Below are 21,129 nucleotides of genomic sequence, written 5' to 3'. Positions count from 1 at the left end.
TCAGATACATCAAAAAAATTTCTGGTTCTTCGGGAATCTTAAAAATCTTGTCTGGGAAGAGAGCTGAATGGCCTTGGAAAATTTGGCCAGACCTCTTGTGAATAGAAAGACCAACGGAGACCCATGGGTGCATTTTGGAGCTTTTTTAGAGACCAGAGAGAAGATGGAGGGACAACACCCAGCAGATGCAGAAGTTAGAAAAGGCCCTCCAGCTGCTCAGCCTTGGAGCTGTGGGAAGAATGAGGCAAGTCCTGGGCAGAAGAGCCACGAAGAGGCATCCAATAATTCAGAGGTCCAATGCTGTCACTTCACAAAAGTGCAGTTTCAGGAGGGGAGCCGTCCCCGAGATGTTTGCACTCAGCTTCACTACCTTTGTCGTCAGTGGCTGCAACCAGAAAAACACACCAAGGCTCAGATGCTGGACCTGGTGCTCCTGCAACAATTCCTGGCTGTCCTTCCCCCAGAGATGGCAAGATGGGTGCGGGAGTGTGGAGCAGAGACCAGTTCCCAGGCGGTGTCCCTGGCTGAAGGCTTCTTGCTGACTCAGGAGGAGGAAAACATGCAAGAAGAGTTGCAGGTGGGAGAATGGAATCATGGCAGCTCTAAAGAGGATCTCTCTGAAGTTGTCAATTTCTTTCTGGCAGAATTTTCTGGGATTATTAATTCCTAAGGGCATCTGTTCTATTCTTCCAGAGGATGTATTTGGGGCAATTCTTTCATTCTCTTTCGAGTTTCAGCAATGGACATTGAGGCCTGCTAGTTTGAAAATGCAGTATGATAATTTTTATCTGTGTACTTTTCCTTTTTTTCTTGTGTCACATCATGTCCAGAAATGCACGGAAGCTGTGACTGACTATCCCAAGAACAGGAAAAATTCATTCAAATGTTCTCAAGAGCTGCTATTCATGGAGAACTTACACAAAGATCAAACTCAGGACACCACTCCAGGTAACAAGCTCTTACTGTGAGAGTTCAATATTTAGCCGATTCTTTTGCTCTGCTTTATTGGAGTGTCTCTCTTTAAGAAATCTGCTTCCAGTATTTTTCTCTTTCTCACAGAGAGTAGGAAGCTGTCCTTGGAGTTTTTAGAATCACCTCTTTCTGATGAAGTTGAAGGATTAGCTGAACCGCTACTTCAGGTAAGGAGAAGAAACATAAGAAAAGGTCCATGAATCTTGGATAGATTTTATTTTGTTCTAGAGTTCAATGTATAAAATTGTTGTTTCTAAGCAATATGAATTTGACATCAGGTCACTGAACATTCACACTCTCCGTTTTGAGGGGATCCTTTGTGAGATGCCTTTTCCACCTCTCCTTCTTCATTTTCAGATTTCATTGACCAGACTGTTGTTAGCATCGGGGCTCTTCCTTCTGTCTCCCAGGGTTGTTCACACACACCATTATAAAGAAAATATTCTTTTTTTGCCTTTTGAAAAGCATCTTTGGGACTACTGTGACCTGGTGATTGAGAATCTCCATAGACATATAGAGTTCTATTACAAGCTCTTCCAACTCCTTCATGAAGGTGTGGAGTTGGGGTACGTTGGTCCCTCAATGGATAAAATGAGCCATTGGAAAACATGTCAGCTGGGTTTTGCCAGTATTTTGCTCTTCCCATCCTAGGAAGAATGGGAGTCACTGACAAGTAGTGGATTTAAGACCCAACTACCAATTGATCAAGAATATTTTAGTTGCCTATACCATAAGGCATTCCAAACACTTCCAGCTTGATCAAACATGATTTAGTTGTGTCATCAGCCAAAAGCGGTGAGATCTTATTCTTAATACTGCAGAAGATACCCATTTTGTTCACTAGATCTCTTTCCTAGAATTGGTGGAAGAAAATTATCTCATTATTCTTGGAATTATCTGTTAATAAGGAAACTTGTGTCCTTGTTCAGGATGTTGTTTCTTTTGAGGAAGTGGCCGTGTATTTCTCCAAGGAGGAGTGGTCTCAACTGGATGCTGACCAAAAAGTGCTCTACAGAGAAGTCATGCTGGAGAATTCCAGGAATCTGGCTTACCTGGGTAAGAATTCCTTTCTGTGCTCAGGAATGTAGAGAAGGGGCTTAAATGTTATTTCTGGGGAAAAAAATCATTTCTATACAATGCATTCAGAAAGCATTCTGACTTTGTAGAATTTTGTTATGCTGTAGCATGATTCAACAGTTGTTGAAAGGGGTTATTTTGTGTTTTATGAGCAGAAAGCATTTTTTTAAAGAAAACAATTTCTTTTCTTTTTTTTCTTAAGTGTTAAAAAAGCATGATGCTATTTTTTTATCAAAACAAATAAGATGAAATAATTTTCAACAATTACATTGCTGAAAAATATTTATACATGGGATAAAACAGTAAAGCACCAAGTGAGTCAAAATTATCTTCTCCATCATGGAACATAGACACAACCTGCAGATTTCCAATTTTTCTTTGAATACATTTCCTTCTTCCATAAAATCAGTTTGGTCAAAGGGTTAAGACACCAGGGTAGAAACTGGGTGACTGTGAGTGAGTACTTGTTCTGCCTTAGGCATGAATGCTGGCTGGGTGACTTTGAGCCAAAACTCTCTCCAATCCATTTCACAGGATTGTTGTATGGAAAACAGCAGGAAGAAAAAATTTTGGCTTGTCTGCTACCTTTATTTACAAAAAATAAAGGAAGGATATGGAATGCATTCAGAATGTATTCAGACTCCCTTCACTTTTATCAATTTTGTTATGCTACTGCTTGATTCTATATTTGTTGAAATTCATTTTTTTCTCCTTATTGGTACCCAAGAATCACAGAGTATTTTTTTTTAAAATGTCTGTTACTTTATTAGTTTCTAGCCCGGTGTCTTAACCTTTTGACCAAACTGACTTTATGGAAGAAGGAAATATATTGAAGGAAAAACTGCATAGCCTGGCTTTTTACATAAAGTAAATTGTTTGTTTTTTTAAAAAGCATTCTGCTCATGAAATACAAAATACTCATTTCATAAAAGATATTAGGAAGACTCTGAGGAAGAGGCTGAATGGACAGAGCAAGATCCTGGCTACCAAGATTCGTTATTCCCTCCTGAACCTGGTCACTGTGTTCCCGATGGCCCTGAGCTGCTATAACGAAGACCAGATGACCTCTGAGAGGCATGTTCCCTTCTTAGAGATATGCCCACTTGTGTACTGGATTTGGCTTTAGTCTAAATTGAGGGTAGGGAGGTATTGCCATCGAGAAATTCCCTCTGACTTTCAAAAATTCTGCTCTGTAGACAAGTGGAGATGAGACTTTTATTGAAGTTGGGAAGTGCTGGGTATGTTGCTGCCCCATTATGACACAGTTTCCAATGCACTTTGGGAGTTTGTGGCACCATGGAATTGTCCCATATGAAAGATTAAATCAGGGCTGTGATCCAATCCTATTATATGGGGATCATTTCACTTGGAAATGGGTCTTTGCTGTTATCTTTGCTTGGACTCTTCATGTTTGCCAACAAAACAGCTGAAATACATTGACGATTCAGAAGAAAAGTTTTGCTTGTTCCCCTATTCTTGGTACAGTTTTCATTTTTCTTTTTCAAGGCTGTAATAGAGAAGACAATAAGAATTGCAAGGAGGAACACCAAGCGATCCATTCAAAAGGGAGGAAAAGGAAATTTGTAGATCAGATGAAACCAAAGAGTGATGAAACAAAGCAATCACAAAGTGGAGTTAAAAAAGGCCTTCCTCAGGTCAGTTGGCTTCCTAACCATACAGTGATCAATAAGAGAGAAAGACCATATAAATCCATGGAGTGTACAAAGAGGTTCAATATATCCGATAATCTCTTTTCTCATAAAAATACACATTCAGAAGGGAAACGATTTACCTGCATGGAGTGTGGAAAGTCCTTTACTCGTAGCAGTCATCTTAATTCCCACAAGAGGATCCACAAAGGAGAACGAACGTATAAATGCATTGAGTGTGATAAGAGCTTCTGTTATTCTGAGTCCCTTATAATCCATCAAAGGATCCACACAGGAGAAAGACCTTATGAATGCATGGAGTGTGGAAAGACCTTTACTTGTAACAGTAATCTTTATTACCACAAGAAGATCCACGCAGGAGAGAAGCCTTATAAATGCATGGATTGTGGAAAGGCCTTTTATTTTAGCAGTAGTCTTAATTCTCACAAGAGGATCCACACAGGAGAGAGACCTTATGAATGTATTGAGTGTGGAAAGACCTTTACTGATATGAGTAATCTTAATTCCCACAAGAGGATCCACAAAAGAGAACAAACTTATAAATGCATTGAGTGTGGAAAGACCTTCTGTTATTCTGAGTCCCTTATAATCCATCAAAGGATCCACACAGGAGAAAGACCTTATAAATGCATGGAGTGTGGAAAGGGATTTACTTGTAACAATACTCTTTATTACCACAAGAAGATCCACGCAGGAGAGAAGCCTTATAAATGCCTGGATTGCGGAAAGGCCTTTTATTTAAGCAGTAGTCTTAATTCTCACAAGAGGATCCACACAGGAGAGAGACCTTACGAATGCATTGAGTGTAGAAAGACCTTTACTGCTATGAGTAGTCTTAATTCTCACAAGACGATCCACAAAGGAGAACGAACATATAAATGCATTGAGTGTGGAAAGACCTTTACTGCTATGAGTACTGTTAATTCCCACAAGAAGATCCACACAGGAGAGAGATCTTATGAATGCATTGAGTGTGGAAAGACCTTTACTGCAATGAGTAGTCTTAATTCCCACAAGAGGATCCACAAAAGAGAACAAATGTATAAATGCATTGAGTGTGGAAAGACCTTCTGTTATTCTGAGTCCCTTATAATCCATCAAAGGATCCACACAGGAGAAAGACCTTATAAATGCATGGAGTGTGGAAAGGGATTTACTTGTAACAATAATCTTTATAACCACAAGAAGATCCACACAGGAGAGAAGCCTTTTAAATGTAGTGAGTGTGGAAAGACATTTACTCGTAGCCATGACCTTAATTCCCACAAGAGGATCCACACAGGAGAAAGACCTTATAAATGTACTGAGTGTGGAAAGACATTTACTCGTAGCAATAACCTTGATTCCCACAAGAGGATCCACACAGGAGAAAGACCTTATAAATGCATGGAGTGTGGAAAGAGCTTTACTTATAGCGGTCATCTTCATCGCCACAAGAGGAGCCACACAAGATAGAAGTCAAATAAAGGTCTGCAGTGTGGAGAGGGCTTTTTGTGAGCTTTTTTTTTTCCAAGTAGTTCTCGTCATATGACTGCAATTGAGGCCAAAATTTCTGTTGCTAAGCGAGACAGTTATTGTGTTTTGCGCCATTTGACGACTTTTCTTGCCACATTTGTTAAGTGACTCACAATAGTTGTTAAGTTAGTAATACTGTTATGAAGTGAATCTGGCTTCCCCATTGGATTTGCTTGTTAGAAGCTCACAAAAGGTGATCACATGATCCAGGGACTCTGCAACTGTCATAAATCATTTTCCAAGCATCTGACGTTTGATCAGGTGACTGGGGATGTTGCAATGGCCATAAGTGTGAAAAATGGTCATAAGTCACTTTTTTCAATGCTGCTGTAACTTTGAAGAATCACTAAATGAACTGTAGTAAATCGACGACTACCTATAGTTGTCTAAAATCTCATACAAGTACCATTTGAGTAATTTAATTTTTAAGTTTTTTCATAATGATTTTTTTTAGTGTATTGTGAGCCGCCCTGGGTCTTCGGAGAGGGGCGGCATATAAATTGAATAAATAAAATAAAAATTGATATATAATTCAAATAAATTGTTTACCTTCTTAGATATGCATTCATAAATTGCCTTTCTAGTGCAAACCGGAACACGGTGAATCCCTAATCCTGCTTGTGGTTTTTGCCAAGTCCAAATACTCAAAGGTCTTCTCTGCATGTAGAAATATTTCTCTTTTTTTTTTCCAATTTTTATTTATAAATACAAACTAAACAGAACAATAAGACGTACAAAACGTAAAAACATGTAAACACCAAATTCAATATATGTCCAGTTTATCGCAACTGTAATATACATTTTTCTTTGTATTTTGACTCTTCCTTGTTTGGTCATTTCTTTTTATCTATCTACAATTGTCCTTTATTGACCTATGTCTGTACTTTGTTTTCATCTTTCTATATTTGGTCATTTTGTTTATTTCCTATTACTTCATCTCTTTTCTATCTTTCAACTAACTATACCACTTTTCCCATACTAAGTAATAATCATGTTCTTCCCTGTTTTGTAGTTCCTTGGTGAGTCTATCTAATTCCGCACATTCCATAATTTTATTAATTACTTTATCTGGTGTTGGTATATCACTACTCTTCCAATGTTGTGCGTATAGTATTCGTGCTGCTGTTATCATGTATATGATTAAGTATGTTGTTTCTTTTTCGTAGTGTCCGTTCACTATACCTAGTAGGAAGGTTTCTGGTCTTAGTTCTGTCTTTTGGCATGTTATTTCCTCTAATTGTATTTTGATCCTTTGCCAATATTGTTTCGCCATTGGGCAGGTCCACCACATATGGTAATAGGTGCCTTTGTGGTGTTTGCATTTCCAACATGTTGGTGGCGTGCCGGGGAACATTGTTGCCAATCTGGCTGGTGGCAAGTGCCACCTATAAAACATTTTGTAGAGATTTTCTTCATAGGGTACAGACATTGTCAATTTATAATTTATTTTCCATAGTTTTTCCCATTTGTCTAATTGAATACTATAATCGAAATTTTTTGCCCAAATTATCATATTTTCTTTCACTACCTCTTCTTCTAATTTATATCCTCGTAAGTAATTATAGATTTTTTTTAATCAATTTGTCCTGTGTCCCTTGCAAAATTTTGTCTAATTCGGTTTGACCATTTTGGAATTCAAATTGAGCCGAATCTTTATTGTATCTTGATTTTATTTGTGCATACGGCCACCAGTCAATGTCTGTACCCATCTCTTTTAGTTCTTGCCTCGTTCTTAGTTCCCCCCGGATATTTAACAGATCTTTATAAGTTTTCGTTTTATTATAGTCCATGGCATTTGTATAGATCTGGGCTTCCATCATTGACAACCATTCCGGGATTTTGTTATAATGTGCCTTTTTAATACTCTGCCATGTTTGGTATAGCACATGTCTGATTGTATGACTCTGAAAGTATTCATGTTTTTTGTCTGTGCCCTCCCATAGGAAGGCATGCCATCCTCGCTGAAGATCGAATCCTTCCAAATTTAATAGTCTATGGTTTTTGAGTTCCATCCACTCCTTGATCCAAATTAATACAGATCCTTTGTAATAGATTTCCCAATCGGGCAGTGCCAGTCCTCCTCTCTCTTTTGAGTCTTGTAGGTGCTTTAATTTAATTCTTGCCTTCTTCCCTTGCCATATGTAGTCTGCAATTAGTTGCCTTTCTAGTGCAAACCAGAACACGGTGAATCCCTAATCCTGCTTGTGGTTTTTGCCAAGTTCAAATACTCAAAGGTCTTCTCTGCATGTAGAAATATTTCTAATTGTTTTTATTATATGGTTTCAAATATCAAACACAACTATGATGTTATTCTTCAAGTATCTTTTAGATAAAAAAAAAGCACAACTTTTATTAGAGGTTATCTGAAACCTCTTCTTGTTGCCTCAATACTTCTGTTGGGCTAAGTATCAGGGCTGAGCCCCTTCTCTGGCTGTTTTCGGCTTACAAAATATAAAACCTCATATAAAAACAATAAAACTCTTCTTTTATTCTTTTATTAAAGAAGAGTCATATAATAAATTAATATAATAAAATAACCCCCTACCATGGTGACAGCACCTCACATGAGCCACTTAATGTGCTCCATCCTGCTCTGGGTTCCCACTGGCAGAACCAGGTTTTCAGCTCCTTCTGGGAGAGTCCTAGAGTGGAGGCCATTCAAATCTTTGGGGGATGATGTTACACAGAGAGGGGGCCCCCACAGAGAAGGCCCTTCTGGGTCCCACCAGGTGTATCTCCCTGGGGGATAGGACCTGCACCATTCCCTGCTTGCCCACTCTGATGGGACGGGTAGACGTGACTGGCAAGAGATGGTCTCTCAGATAACCTGGTCCCAAGCCATGAAGGGCTTTAAAGGTGACAACCAACACCTTGAATTGCACCCGGAAGCAAATCGGCAGCCAATGCAGCTCCCGCAGGAGAGGTAATGCATGTGCACAATGGGATTTGCACAAAACCATATGGACCGCTGCATTTTGCACCAATGCAAAATGAGCTTCTGGATGTTCTTCAGTGGCTGTAGGTCAGTAGGTCAAGCAGCGGCACACTGCCATGGCACATGCGCTGTGGGTCTTGCCTGGTTACTTCATCTTTGACTCGGATTTGGATGAGATAATCTCACCTAGAGAGGACGGCATCTTGAGAGGGGGGTGAATAAGTTATCCCATCAGAACCCTGTTACTATGCTACCTTTTATCTGCTTGTGTAAAACTGTATAAAAATAAAGCTCTCGGGGAGACCGGGAGAGACATCTTAGAAACATTTTGGAAAACATCTTGAAACAGAGGAAAAGCCTGGACCTCTGATTTACAACAAATAGCAGCCCCATATAGAGCTCTTTGAAATAGTCAAGACGGGAAGTGACTAGGGCATGAATGACTTAGTAGGGATTTTAGCTTCAGGAAAGGGCATAACTTGTGCACAACCCACAGTTGTGCAAAGGTCTTCCTGGTCACGACTGCCACCTGCTCCTTAAGCAGGAGTCATGTGTCCAGGAGAATCCCCAAATTACACATAGGGTCTGTGGGGTAGTGCCACCCTATCCAAGATCAGACATGGCAATTCTCCCTGAGCCAACAAACCCCAAACCCAGAGCCACCCAGTCTTGCCATGGTTTAGTTTCAATCCATTGCTCTCCATCCAGCCCCTAAAAGCATCCAGGCACAGCAAGAGGGAATAGCACTTAGACTTCCATACCGCTTCATAGTGCTTTACAGCCCTCTAAGCCGTTTACAGAGTCAGCATATTGCCCCCAACAATCTGGGTCCTCATTTTACCTACCTCGGAAGGATGGAAGGCTGAGTCAACCTTGAGCCTGGAGAGATTTGAGATTTGAACTGCCAAATTGTGGGCAGCCAGCACTCCGCAGAAGTAGCCTGCAGTACTGCATTCTAACCACTGCGCCACTAGAGCTTGATAGAGTTTAGTTACAGTTTCTCACTCGCTCGCTTGCACTCTGCGAAGTTAGGGATACTCAGAAGAATAAGAGTGAAAGAGCTTTAGTTTATTGATAACCAAAACAAACCTAATAAAATATGAAATTAAGAACAACTTCAGAAAATAACTTGAGTTTTTCCTGATAGATACATACAGAGATGAGGAGAACTGGATCTGGGATGTGTGGATCTTCGTATTTGCAAATCATGGACACTTACCTGGTGAAAGGCCTCTTATTATGTGAGAAACTCGTCACATATATCAATGTATCCTGTTTGGAAAAACCTTCAGGATGAAGAATCTCTCTCACAAAATAAGCCAGAATGAGGGGAAGCCCATGAAATGCATGTTCAAAAAAACCTTTTACAAGCATTTTTTGCCTTTCTATGGTATGACAAAAATTAGGGAAAAAAACTAAATTTGATTTAAATAAACTTAAATATCGTGATATGGTTATTCATGAGATGTTATTAAATTCTGTTCTAAGTATAAAGATTAAAAATACATGAAACTTTTGATTGTAATTGTGGAAGGCGATACTTCAAGCTTTCAGAAGATCGAGCTACTTTGAAAATATTTATTCAAATATTGTTCACTGATGGTTCTAGAGCAAACAGGTGAAAGGACGATGATTTTGGTTTTGTAATCATGTCAAAAAAAATTTCGTAATGGAAGACTGAAAAAATTAGGTTGGATTTAGAAGGAGCCTTGATATGTAAAGAAATGGGCTAGAAAGAATGGAGGCAGAATGAGAAGTTAAGGCCATTCTTTTAAAATTGTTTCTTCACCACAATTTCCCTCCCTCCCTCCTTTCTTTCATTTATTAGAACTAAATCTCTTTTTTCTTCCACTGTCCACTTCCAGATCCAGCCTAATCTTTTCAAACCAGTAAAATCTTCTTTACATTTGACTAGAAAAAATATTCTTTTACTCCAAAGCTCTTAAGGTTCCTACTCAAATTTCCTGAGGTGTATTGCCTATTCAACAACCAAAATAAAACTATTCATCTCTCTCTTTTTTTTTTTTGCCTCGTAGTATTTGAGATTTATATTTATTTTTCAGTATTTGCTTTCCTTCATTTTGTGATTCCACTTTTTCTCTAGTCACATATGAGACTTTATTCTCCCAATCTTAATTTCTCCATCATGGCGGCTTGTTTTGAGGTAAAAAAATTTAAAGGTCCACAACTTTGAGCTTTCACTCCATTTTGGAACTTTTCTTTTAATGCTTCATTTTCATTGGGATGTATGGTTATTCTCAGTATTACAGGCTGCCTTTAGTGTTTCCTTGGCTAAGCAGAGGCATGAATTTGGAATGGCAGCTGTAATAATTGAACTACTGAAGAAAAAATCAATACAAATCTCAAATTTCCTCAATCTGTCGCTTTCCTCCCTGTGTCTCTGCCAGCCCCCTGATCTCCCCTCACTTCAGGGCTGAGTTTGCTATCAGCCACAAGACACAGGCTGGGTTTCATAGAGAGACTTTTCTTCCTTGTCTTTTGACCGCCCTGCCATTTCTGACAGGATTTTGCTCATTTTTGAGGCCTTCTCTTGGGAATCCCTGGAGACCCTTCAGAGAAGCTGCTCTTCAGGAAAGGGATTTTTGAGTCTCCACAGAGATTTTCTCAATCTTCACAAGATCACAGACGGTTCTTAGAGATTAAAAAGAGGGAAAATCTACAAACTGACGCTTGCTGGAGAGGTCATTTCATTTCTAGATAGGCAATCTTAGAGGGAACCTTTCCTTCAAGTTTAATGCCCATCATCCCAGACCCGTATGGAACACGACGTCCTGAGCCCTTGCAGGATCTTCTCGCAATGCACACAGGATCCTCTAGGGGGCGCCCTCGAAGAGCGGCGCAGCTCCCTCCCTCCCTCGCTTACAAGAGAACTGAGCATGCGCCGGTCTCTTTCCCAAGTCAAGAGGGATGCGAGACTCCCGAGGCTTGGAACGTTCTCCAGTGCCCGGAGGAGCCTTTCAGGGAAGGGAAGAGGCTGCAGGGAAGACTTGGACTTGGAGATCCAGACGTGAGTGGGGGGTTCAGTGACTGGGTGGGTGGGTGACTTTTCTCCCGCGCTGGACGCTCACATTCATCAGGCTCGGAGTCGTGGAAAGGGGGAGGGGGAGCCATTGGCCCCATGTTCCCCTGCCGTCCCTGGGCATGCAAGGGCCAGGCAGGGAAGAAAGCAAAGCTTCGCGCCCTTCCATTTGCCCCCAGGGGGAAAAAAAAAAACAGGGTCGCAGAAAAGAGGATTTACAATCCATTTCGACGGGAAGAGCTTTGCATGGCGGGAGAGGAGGAGAGGTCGTCTTTGCAAAACAGCGATTGGTGCCTCCAAGTCAGTCGTGACTCCTGGACAGTTTCCTGCATATTTCATGGCCCCGTTTTCCGAAGGGGTTTCCTTCGCCTCCCCCTTCTTAGGCCGAGAGAAGCGAGCGGTCGGAGTCCCTCCTGCTGGCTTTGCATGCAAGGCTTCAACTCCGTGTGCAAGTTGGGTGCAAGGTGCACAAGGACTTCTTAAACTATGCAGGAATAGAAATGCTATTAAACTGTCTTTTAAATTATATTGTATTAAATTATGATTAGCCAGAGAGACCATTGGCTCAGTGATGAAAGCACAAGGCTTTGAAACCAGGAGATTAACTTCTAGTCCAACCTTTGGCATTAATGTGGATAAAAGAAAGGAATCATACAGAGTCAGATACATGAGCTCTAAAGGACCCTCTCTATTCACATTATTATAAGGGGAAGATGTGCTTAGATACGTGAATTCTGAGAGACCCTCTCTATTCACATTATTATAAAAGAGAAAAGTGCTTGCTTGGAGATTACATTAAAAGCAGCTAAACCCCATTAAGTGGTAATATATCTTATGATGAGACCTAGATGTCACGGAAGGACAGCCATAAATGAAAACATCTGAGTGACCTCACTGTGAATGACACAAAGACATATGTTACAAAGAGTTACTTAATCCAATAAACTTACCCAAGGATAGCAGTAAATTTCCCATTAGCAACCACAGCACTTAAGAAAGGTTGTCTAGCTAAAGATCTTATAAACTAAAAATAATGGTTTACTAATGAGGAAATGTGTCAATTATCATATGACAAGTGTGTGTTAGCCATATATGGAGAATGTATGATCTCATGTTAACCATATATGGAAAATGTATGATCTCACTGAATCCTTTGTCTTAGAAATGTATAAAAACACAGATATCACAGCTCTTGGGTTGTTCAAAGCTTCAGGTACAAATCTGGCTCTGAACCTTGTGCAATAAAACTGTCTCTGGCTGACCCAGGAATGTTGTTTGGTCCCTTCATTCTACAACAGCATGAAAGCCTTGAGCCCATCCCAGTTCTCAGCCCAATCTGTTATGGAATGAAAGACTGAAAAACATTCCTGGGTCAGCCAGATACAGTTTATTGCGCAGGTTCAGAGCCAGAGTTGTACCTGAAATTCTGAACAAAGGAAGAGTTCTGATACAACGGCTTTTATACATATCCAAGACAAAGGATTCGGTGAGCTCATGCATTTTTCCATATATGGCTAACATACACTTGTTATATGATAATTGACACTTCCTAATTACTAAACCATTATTTTCTAGTTTTATAAGATTATCTTTAGCTAGACAACCTTCCTTAGTTCTGTAATTACTAATAAAGGAGATTTATTGCTGTCCTTAGGTAAGTTTATTGGATTAAGTAACTCTTTGTAACATATATGTCCTTGTGTCTTTGACAGTGAGGCCCCTCAGATGTTTTCCATATGGCTGTCCTTCCGTGACAGCTTCATCAGAAGATATATTACCAATAATGGGATTTAGCTGATTTTTAATATAATCTCCAAACAAGCACATTTCTCCCTTATAATAATGTGAATAGAGAGGGTCCTTTAGTGTTCATGTAACTGACCCTGTATGATTCCTACTTTATTCACATTAAATCTACTTCACAGGGCTGTTGTTGGGGCAAAAACAGTAAGAAGGAGTATTATGTATAATTTCTGCCTAGAGTAATTTATAAAAATAAGAAGACATAAGAATAAAAACTAAATTTTTAATAGAAACTAGGAAGTAGAAATCAAAAACATATTTAAATGTATTTTTCCAATATTTTGATAGACATTGATCCTGAAGGGTTCAAGGCAAATTTTCCGATATGTAGAGAGAGCAATCTGACTAATAAGATTTTCCCACAAACCTTGCTGGGTTCATACAAATTTCTTTACTTAATCTTCCCTTCCCTCCCCTCCTCCCCATTTTTCCATCTCAGATACATCAAAAAATTTTCTGGTTCTTCCGGAATCTTAAGAATCTTGTCTGGGAAGAGAGCTGAATGGCCTTGGAAAATTTGGCCAGACCTCTTGTGAACAGAAAGACCTGTGGAGATCCATGGGTCAGTTTTGGAGCTTTATTAGAGACCAGAGAGAAGATGGAGGGACAACACCCAGCAGACGCAGAAGTTACAAAAGGCCCTTCAGCTGCTCAGCCTTGGAGCTGTGGGAAGAATGGGGCAAGTCCTGGGCAGAAGAGCCACGAAGAGGCATCCAATAGTTCAGAGGTCCAATGCTGTCACTTCACAAAAGTGCAGTTTCAGGAGGGGAGCCGTCCACGAGATATTTGCACTCAGCTTCACTACCTTTGTCGTCAGTGGCTGCAACCAGAAAAACACACCAAGGCTCAGATGCTGGACCTGGTGCTCCTGGAACAATTGCTGGCTGTCCTTCCCCCAGAGGTGGCGAAATGGGTGCGGGAGTGTGGAGCAGAGACCAGTTCCCAGGCGGTGTCCCTGGCTGAAGGCTTCTTGCTGACTCAGGAGGAGGAAAACATGCAAGAAGAGTTGCAGGTGGGAGACTGTAATCATGGCAGCTCTAAAGAGGATCTCTCTGAAGTTGTCAATTTCTTTCTGGCAGAATTTTCTGGGATTATTAATTCCTAAGGGCATCTGTTCTATTCTTCCAGAGGATGTATTTGGGGCAATTCTTCCATTTTGTTTCAGCAATGGACATTGGGGTCTGCTAGTTTGAAGGTGCAGTATGATAATTCATTTCTATCTCTGTGCTCTTCCTTTGTTTCAATGGTGAAATCCAAATTTTTTCACTACCGGTTCTGTGGCGTGGCTTGGTGTGGCAGGGGAAGGATACTGCAAAATAGAGCCTGGTGGCACAGCAGACTAATAGCCTGTTATTAACATTCAGCTGCCTGCAATTACTGTAAGTTTGAATCTCACCAGGCTCAAGATTGACTCAGCCTTCCATCCTTTCTAAGGTAGGTCAAATGAGGACCCAGATTGTGGGGGCAATAAGCTGACGTTGTATAAATATACAAAAGTATGAAGGCTATTGCTTAATGCATTGTAAGCCACCTTGAGTCTCCGGAGAAGGGCGGCATATAAATCAGATTTAAAAAAAAAAAATCTCCATTCCCACCCCACTCCAGGGGAAGGATACTGCAAAATCTCCATTCTCGCCCCACTCGGGGGCCAGCCAGAGGTGGTATTTGCCGGTTCTCCGAATTACTCAAAATTTCCACTGCCGGTTGTCCAGAACCTGTCAGATCCTGATGGATTTCACCCCTGCTTTGTTTCTCCTCTTACATCATGTCCAGAAATCCATGGAAGCTGTTACTGAGTATCCTAAGAGGGGAAAAGATTCATTCAGATCTTCTCAAGAGCTGCTGTTCAGGGAGAACTTCCAGAAAGATCAAAGTCAAGATGCTACTCAAGGTAAGAAAACTTCTTTCTGTGTGAGGTGAGATTTTAATACTTAACTGATTATTTCACACCACTTTTAGGAGTCTCTCTCTTTAACAAATCTGCTTCCACTATTTTTCTCTTACTCATAGAGTGTAGGAAGTTGTCCTTGGATTTTTTACAATCACCTCTTTGTTCTGGAGATGAAGGATTAGCTGAACTGCTATTTCAGGTAAGGAGAAATAAGATCGGAAAAGGTCCATAAATCTTGGATGGATTTCATTTTGTTCTAGAGTTCAATGTATAAAATTGCTGTTTCTAAGGAATATGAATTTGACAACAGGTCATTGAACATTCACACTCAGCTTAGCCTTCCCTCTCCCTTCTGAGGGGATCCTTTGTGAGTTGCTTTCTCCACCCCTCCTGCTTCACCATCAGATTTCATCAACCAGACTGTTGTCAGCATCGGGGCTCTTCCTTCTGTCTCCCAGGGTTATTCTCACACACCATTATAAAGAAAATATTCTTTTTTGCCTTTTGAAAAGCATCTTTGGGACTACCGTGACCTGGTGATTGAGAATCTCCATAGACATATTGAGTACTATTACAAGCTCTTCCAACTTCTTCATGAAGGTGTGGAGTTGGGGTACGTTGGTCCCTCAGTGTATAAAATGAGCCATTGGAAAACATGTCAGGTGGGTTTTGCCAGTATTTTGCTCTGCCCATCCTAGGAAAAATGGGAGTCACTGATAAGTATTGGATTTAAGATCCAACTGTCAATTGACCAAGAATATTTTAGTTGCCTATACCTTAAGGCATTCCAAACACTTCCATCTTGATCAACCATGATTTAGTTGTACCATCTGCCAAAAATGGTGAGACCTTATTCTTAATTCTGCAGAGGATACCCATTTTGTTCACTAGATCTCTTTCCTAGAATTGGTGGAATAAAATTATCCCATTATTCTTGGGATTATCTGTTACTAAGGAAACTTGTGTCCTTGTTCAGGATGTTGTTTCTTTTGAGGAAGTGGCCGTGTATTTCTCTGAGGAGGAGTGGTTTCAATTGGATGCTGACCAGAAAGCGCTTCATGGAGAAGTCATGCTGGAAAATTCCAGGAATCTGGCTTACCTAAGTAAGAATCCTTTTCTCTGTCCAAGAACATAGAGAAGAGGCTTAAAAGTTATTTCTGAAAAAAAATCACTTATTTACTGTGCATTGAGAAAATATTCAGACCCCCTTCACTTTTTTCAATTATATTATGCCGTAGCATGAATGAGTATTTTGTATTTTATGAGCAGAAGGCATTCTCTTAAAGAAAACAATTTCTTTTATCTAATAAGATAGACTATGCAGTTTTCCAATTTTTCTTTGAATAAATTTCCTTCTTCCATGAAGTCAGGTTGGTCAAATGGTTAAAATATCAGGCTAGAAACAGGGTGACTGTGAATACTAGTTCTTCCATTGGAATGAATCCTGGCTGGGTGACTTGGGGCCAGTCTCTCTCAGCTCAACCCATTTCACAGGGTTCTTATAGGGAAAATAGCAGGAGGAAGGACTATTGCGTTTGTCTGCTGCCTTTATTATTTAAAAAAAATAAAGGAAGGATATGGAATGCATTCAGAATGTATTCAGACTCCCTTTACTTTTGTCAATTTTGTTACGCTGCAGCATGATTCTACAGTTGTTGAAATTCATTTTTTTCTCATTAATCTACACTGGGTACCCAATAATGACAAAGTGAAAAGAGAATGATAGAAATGTCTCTAAATTGATTAATTTCTAGCCTGGTGTCTTAACCTTTTGACCAAACTGACTTTATGGAAGAAGGAAATTTATTGAAAGAGAAATTGGAAAAATTGCATACCCGGGCTTTTTGCATAAAGGAAATTTAAAAAAAAAGCTTTCTGCTCATCAAATAGAAAATATTTCATAAAAGATATTAGGAGGAATTGGAGGAAGAGGCCTCTCTTGAGCAAAATTCTGGCTACCAGGAGTTGGTATTCCCTCCTGAACCTGGTCACTGGGTTCCTAATGGCCCTGAGCTGCTATAACTCACCGGATGACCTCTAAGAGGGATGTTCCTTTCTTAGAGATATGCCCACTCGTGTACCAAGTTTGGCATTAGCCAAAGGTTAAAGGGTGGGAGCTATTGCCATCCAGAAATTCCCTTTGACTTTCAAAGATTCTGCTCTGCAGACAAGTGGAGATTAAACTTTTATTGAAGTTGGGAGCTGGTGGGTATGTTGCTGTATGCAACAGTGTCCAATGCACTTCGGGAGTTTGTAGCACCATGGAATTGTCCCCGGCCAAAGATTAGATAAGGGCTGTGATCCAGTCCAACTATATGGGGATCACTTGGAAATGGGCCTTTGCTATAATCTTCGTTTGGACTCTTCATGTTTGCCAACAAAACAGCTGAAATACATTGATGATTCTTGGCTAAATTTCAGAAGAAAAGTTTTGATTGTTCCCCTATTCTTGCTACAGTTTTTCTTTTTCTTCTCCAAGGCTTTAATGGGCAAGAGAATAAGAATTGCAAGGAGGAACACCAAGCGATCCATTTGAAATGGGAGGAAAGGAAATTTGTAGATCAGATGCAACCAAAGAGTGATGAAACAAAGAAATATCAAAGTGGAATTAAAAAAGATCTTCCTCTGGTCAGTTGGCTTCCAAACCATCCAGTAACTGATTTGGGAGAAAGACCATATAAATGCATGGAATGTGGAAAGGCCTTTACTTGTAACAGTAGTCTTAATTCCCACAAGAGGATCCACACAGGAGAGAAGCCTTATCAATGCATGGAGTGTGGAAAGGCCTTTACTTTTAGCAGCTGTCTTAATTCCCACAAGAGGATCCACACAGGCGAAAGACCTTATAAATGCATGGAGTGTGGAAAAGATTTTAGGAAGAGTAGTAATCTTTACTCCCACAAGAGGATCCACACAGGAGAAAGACTTTATAAATGCATGGAGTGTGGAAAGACTTTTACTTGTAACAGTAGTCTTAATTCCCACAAGAGGATCCACACAGGAGAGAAGCCTTATAAATGTATGGAGTGTGGAAAGATCTTTACTTTTAGCAGTGGTCTTAATTCCCACAAGAGGATCCACACAGGAGAAATACCTTATAAATGTATGGAGTGTGGAAAGATCTTTACTTGTAGCAGTGGTCTTAATTCCCACAAGAGGATCCACACAGGAGAGAAGCCATATCAATGCATGGAGTGTGGAAAGGCCTTTACTTTTAGCAGCAGTCTTAATTCCCACAAGAGAATCCACACAGGCGAAAGACCTTATAAATGCATGGAGTGTGGAAAGATCTTTACTTGTAGCGGTAATCTTAATTCCCACAAGAGGATCCACACAGGAGAAATACCTTATAAATGCATGGAGTGTGGAAAGATCTTTACTTGTAGCGGTAATCTTAATTCCCACAAGAGGATCCACACAGGAGAGAAGCCATATCAATGCATGGAGTGTGGAAAGGCATTTACTTTTAGCAGCAGTCTTAATTCCCACAAGAGAATCCACACAGGTGAAAGACCTTATAAATGCATGGAGTGTGGAAAAGGTTTTAGGAAGAGTAGTAATCTTTCCTCCCACAAGAGGATCCACACAGGCGAAAGACCTTATAAATGCATGGAGTGTGGAAAGATCTTTACTTGTAGCGGTAATCTTAATTCCCACAAGAGGATCCACACAAGAGAGAAGCCATATCAATGCATGGAGTGTGGAAAGACCTTTACTAGTAGCAATAATCTTAATACCCACAAGAGGATCCACACAGGAGAGAAGCCTTATAAATGCATGGAGTGTGGAAAAACATTTACTTGTAGCACCAGTTTTAATTTCCACATGAGGATCCACACAGGCGAAAGACCTTAGATATGCATGGAGTGTGGAAAAGGTTTTAGTAAAAGTAGTAATCTTTCCTCCCACAAGAGGATCCACACAGGAGAGAAGCCATATCAATGCATGGAGTGTGGAAAGGGTTTTAGGAAGAGTAGTTATCTTGCCTCCCATAACAGGATCCATATAGGAGAGAAACCATATGAATCCATGGAGCGTGGAAAGACCTTTACTTTTAGAAAGATGCCTTAATTCCCACAAGAGAATCCACACAGGAGAGAAACCGTATCAATGCATGGAGTGTGGAAAGACCTTCTCTTATTGTAAGACTCTTATCCATCAAGTGAATCATAAAGGAGAAAAACCTTATAAATGTATGTATTGTCGAAAGACCTTTACTTGCAGCACTCGTCTTAATTCCCACAAGAGGATCCACACAAGATAGAAGTTATATAAATATTTGCAGTGTGGAGAGGGCTTTAGAAAGAATTGTGATCTCAATTCCCATAAAAGGATCCATACTGGAGAAAAAACCCACATATGAATGCATGGAGTGAGGAATGTGCTTTGCAAGGAGTAACATTTTACTTGCCATAGAAGCATCCACACGGGAGAAACCATATCAATAAAGGAATTGTGGAAATAGCTTTAATAAAAATCTAGGTAGTTCTCGCTTTATGACTGCAATTGAGTGCAATATTTCTGTTGCCAAGCCAGACAGTTATTAAATGCTTTTTTCCTCATTTTGCAAGTTTTCTTGCACCATTTCTTAAGTGAATCACTGTAATTTTTAAGTTAGTAACACTTTTGTGAAATGAATCTGGCTTCCACATTGGATTTGCATGCCAGAAGCTCACAAAAGGTGTTCACATGACCCAGGGACAATGCAACTGGAGCCTGGATAGCTCAGCAGACTAAAGCCTGTTATTAACATTCAGCTGTCTGCAATTACTGTAAGTTAGAATCTCACCAGGCTCAAGGTTGACTCAGCCTTCCATCCTTTCTAAGGTAGGTAAATTGAGGACCCAGTTTGTGGGGGCAATAAGCTGACTTTGTATAAAATATACAAAAGTATGAAGGCTGTTAAGATATGGTTTGAGCCTAACAAGTTGTCCAGGCAATATATGTGTTCTGTGACTTTAATATGAATATGTATTGTGTGACTTTAAAGTTTTACTGCTCATTCATTGTAATGCTGAGTCATGCTGTAATTAGATAATCACTGGTTGTAAACGTATTTAAGAAAGGTACTGTAACGTATTCAGTTCATGATAAGGTACCATAGTGTGTGGAGTTGCTACCATTGTGCTATCATCGTTGGATGGATCTGCTACCATCGTAGTTTGTGAACCAGAGTGAGTTTGTTATTCTAACCAACTACTGTTTGTATGGTAAGAAGATTTTGTATCACTGGACTGATTTAACTGGCAAAGACTTGGATTGATTAAAAGACTATGAGATTGTTTTTTCACTATAAAGTAAACTTTTGATAAACCAGTTTGCACATCTCTTATTCATTGCTCTCAGCAACGTTTGTCTGTGCTCTACACTCTGCTGGTTGGTAACACAACAACAATATCCTTAACATAGGCCAGTGATGGCTAACCTTTTTGCCGTCATGTGCCAAAAGCGGGGGGAGCGCAGGCGGGTTGTGCACACGCATTCCCACACCCATAATTCAATGCACCCCACCCGCCGTGCATGCACACAGACACCACCTCCCGTGCAACCCCCGCTTTTGGAACACGATGGCACAGTGGGCCTGGTAGGCCCGTTTTTTGTCCTCCCCAGGCTCCAGAGGCTTTCTTAGAGCCTGGGGAGGGCAAAAACCGCCTTCCCCACCCCCCCAGAGGCCCTCCAGAGGCCGGAAATGGACCTTTTCCCGACTTCCGGTGGGCACAGAAGGCCCGAAAATCAGCTGGCCGGCACATGCATGCACACTGGAGCTGAGTTAGGGCAATGCTCGCGTGCCCACAGATACGGCTCCACGTGCCACAGGTTCGCCATCACGGACATAGGCTATTGCTTAGGACATTGTAAGCTGCCCTGAGTCTCCGGAGAAGGGTGGCATATAAATCTAATTAAAAAAAAAAAACCTGTCATGAATCAGTTGCCAAGCAACTGAGGTTTGATCAGGTGACCATCGGGATGTTATGCAAGTTACGTAAATGTGAAAAATGGTCATAAGTCACTTTTTTCAGTGCTTCTGAAATTTGAACAATTAGTAAACTATAGTAAATTGTCGGCTGCCTATAGTTGTCTAAAATCTCATACAAGTATCATTTGAGTAATAATTCATATATAATTGAGTAATAATAAGAGCCTTGGTGGCGTAGCAGCTTAAGTGGTGCTAAAGTGACACCAACTGCCTGCAATTACTGCAAGTTCGAATCTCACCAGGCTCAAG

At 40.4% G+C, this 21,129-nt stretch overlaps 1 protein-coding gene and 1 pseudogene across 1 annotated transcript; both read left to right on the top strand.

The window, feature by feature from the left end:
- Positions 1 to 19: 19 nt before the first annotated feature.
- On the top strand, positions 20 to 19,142 carry LOC139311930 (zinc finger protein 721-like; annotated as a pseudogene).
- Positions 13,515 to 17,512, top strand: LOC139311927 (zinc finger protein 232-like). The gene is made up of 4 exons (XM_070936452.1): positions 13,515 to 14,034; positions 14,799 to 14,877; positions 15,009 to 15,102; positions 17,383 to 17,512. The coding sequence occupies exons 1-4, from the start codon at positions 13,515 to 13,517 to the stop codon at positions 17,437 to 17,439; spliced, it is 750 nt and encodes a 249-aa protein (XP_070792553.1). The 3' UTR covers positions 17,440 to 17,512.
- Positions 19,143 to 21,129: the final 1,987 nt, after the last annotated feature.

Source organism: Pituophis catenifer, unplaced genomic scaffold (assembly GCF_029215685.1).
Source record: "Pituophis catenifer annectens isolate HBS135680 unplaced genomic scaffold, rPitCat1.0.hap2 SCAF_2, whole genome shotgun sequence".
NCBI classification, from domain to species: domain Eukaryota; kingdom Metazoa; phylum Chordata; class Lepidosauria; order Squamata; family Colubridae; genus Pituophis; species Pituophis catenifer.
This window is presented reverse-complemented; position numbering and strand designations above follow the sequence as displayed.